The following is a 1944-nucleotide window of genomic DNA, read 5'->3' as shown; positions in this document are numbered from 1 at the left end:
TTCAGGCTCAGAGATCCGAGCAGGAATGCCGAAGTGGGTATGAACCCAAACATAAATAGGGGTGGGAAGGGGAATGTAGGAATTTGAGTAGGAATACGAACTGGAGCACACAAGGGACTGTACAGGGAAGTTAGAATAGACACATGACTATGAACGTCTAGGGATGGGCACGACCCTGTGAATGGGAGTGTGAACTGGAATGGGAATATAACAGCATCAGTGGAAACAGGAATCCAAATGGAAACAGCGCAGAAGAAAAGTAATATGAACGCTGACTAATAACTGCCCCGCAGTCCTACCTGTTCATATAAACCACTTCGTCTTCTCTCTCCTCTAATGTGTATTTTTTCAGCTTCATTCAAAGAGCGGTGACCTCTGTGGACATCTGTCCCTCACAGGATGTGGACAGCCTCCCCTGTGAGCGATATGCAAAGCCCAGGAATCTCAGTTCCTCCACACACAAAAAAGTACCCACAGCCACCCCCACACAGAAAGTCCAGGCTGTGGCGGGGATTACACCTGACCCACCCGAGATCCACTCCTGACCCTCCCCATCGCTATGTTACCCCCATTACACATAGTCATTGCACTCGCCTGCCTCTCCGTTACAATTCCTCTCCATCAACCCCAACACAAAGCAGCCAGGCAACGAGGAGTTCAGGGGAGAGAATACCTCTTCGCGTTTCTAAACACTGCTGAAATTATTCGCTGTGACACCCCTCCGGCAGAGAAACTGCCCCCCACTTGAAGAAAGAGTCCAAGACCCTCTGCCCTAGACACGTTCACCTCCCTGGCGCTGTGCATCCAGAGATGAGCTCTGGCCTTCGACCGTCCTGCCAACGCTTTCCACATCACCACCAACAGTCTGCAACACCGGGCCCGGTCCATGCACCAGGCACTTTTGCTGAGGGTATCTGGCTCCCTGACCACTGCACATATCATGGGAGCAGGTCCCTGCTGGGAAGACGAATGGGTTTGCCCCAGTGCCTCAGGGAGACTTCACCCTCCAGCGGGTGGCCCAACCCAATGGAAACCTGTGACCCCACCCCACTCACTCACCCCACTGACCAGTAGCCACTCTGCACATAGGTTAAAGGGAAAGGGGCTTCATAGCGGCCTCTCCCACCCTCTCGTAGCTGACTAGAATAGATTTTGTACAAGGCCCTAAATCCCCACAGTAAAGAATTCTGCTCAATCCAGGGAGCTGTTTAATTCCCCCATGTACCAAAGTATAACCACACACCATAAGGAGCAGCCCGACCCATCCCTCTAAGCCACAGCCTCAGCCATTTCCATACTCAGGTGAGGAGTTTGTCTCTTATAAGGAGCGGGATATGCAAATAGGGAGCACAGTTTCCTGTTTAAATCTGTCTCTCTCTCTGCCCAGGCTGCATCCCGGGAGACAATCCGCAGCCACGTGTGTCTTGTGCAGTTACCAGCCGACCCCCTCCCAGGACTTTCCCTTCCAACTCGGGGAAAATGGGACTTTGGCTCCATTTAGTTTTCATTGTAGCCATTTTGGAAGGTATTTTCTCTCTCTCACTACACTGGGGATGCAGAGGAATGTTGCAGTATTTGAAACTAATATTGACATAATGACTAACATCTCTGTTTCCAGGTGCCTGCTCGCACGTCCAGCTGGTGGAGTCCGGAGGGGATGTGAAGAAACCCGGAGACTCTCTCCGCCTCTCCTGCAAAGCCTCTGGCTTCACCTTCACCAACTACAGCATGAACTGGGTCCGCCAGGCTCCCGGGAAGGGGCTGGAGTGGGTGGCTGAGGTCAGCAAGCCGACTGGATCGAGCCAATGGTATTCCCTGGCTGTTGAAGGGCGATTCACCATCTCCCGGGACAACTCCGTCAGCTCGGCTTATCTGGAGATGACCGGCCTGAAAGCCGAGGACAGCGCCCGCTATTACTGTATGAGAGACAGTGAAAGGAAATGA

At 52.6% G+C, this 1944-nt stretch overlaps 1 gene segment (V, D, J or C); it reads left to right on the top strand.

Moving 5' to 3' along the window:
- The first annotated feature begins 1479 nt into the window (after window positions 1-1479).
- On the top strand, window positions 1480-1944 carry LOC137143327 (Ig heavy chain V region 3-like). The segment is given in 2 exon segments: window positions 1480-1525; window positions 1619-1944. Coding segments are annotated over 2 exon segments (372 nt in total).

This window comes from Emydura macquarii, unplaced genomic scaffold (assembly GCF_026122565.2).
Source record: "Emydura macquarii macquarii isolate MOO-44397 ecotype Brisbane River unplaced genomic scaffold, CSIRO-AGI_Emac_v2 contig_3320, whole genome shotgun sequence".
Taxonomy (NCBI): Eukaryota; Metazoa; Chordata; order Testudines; family Chelidae; genus Emydura; species Emydura macquarii.
Note: the sequence above shows the minus strand (reverse complement) of the source record. Positions and strands in the feature narration are given on the sequence as shown.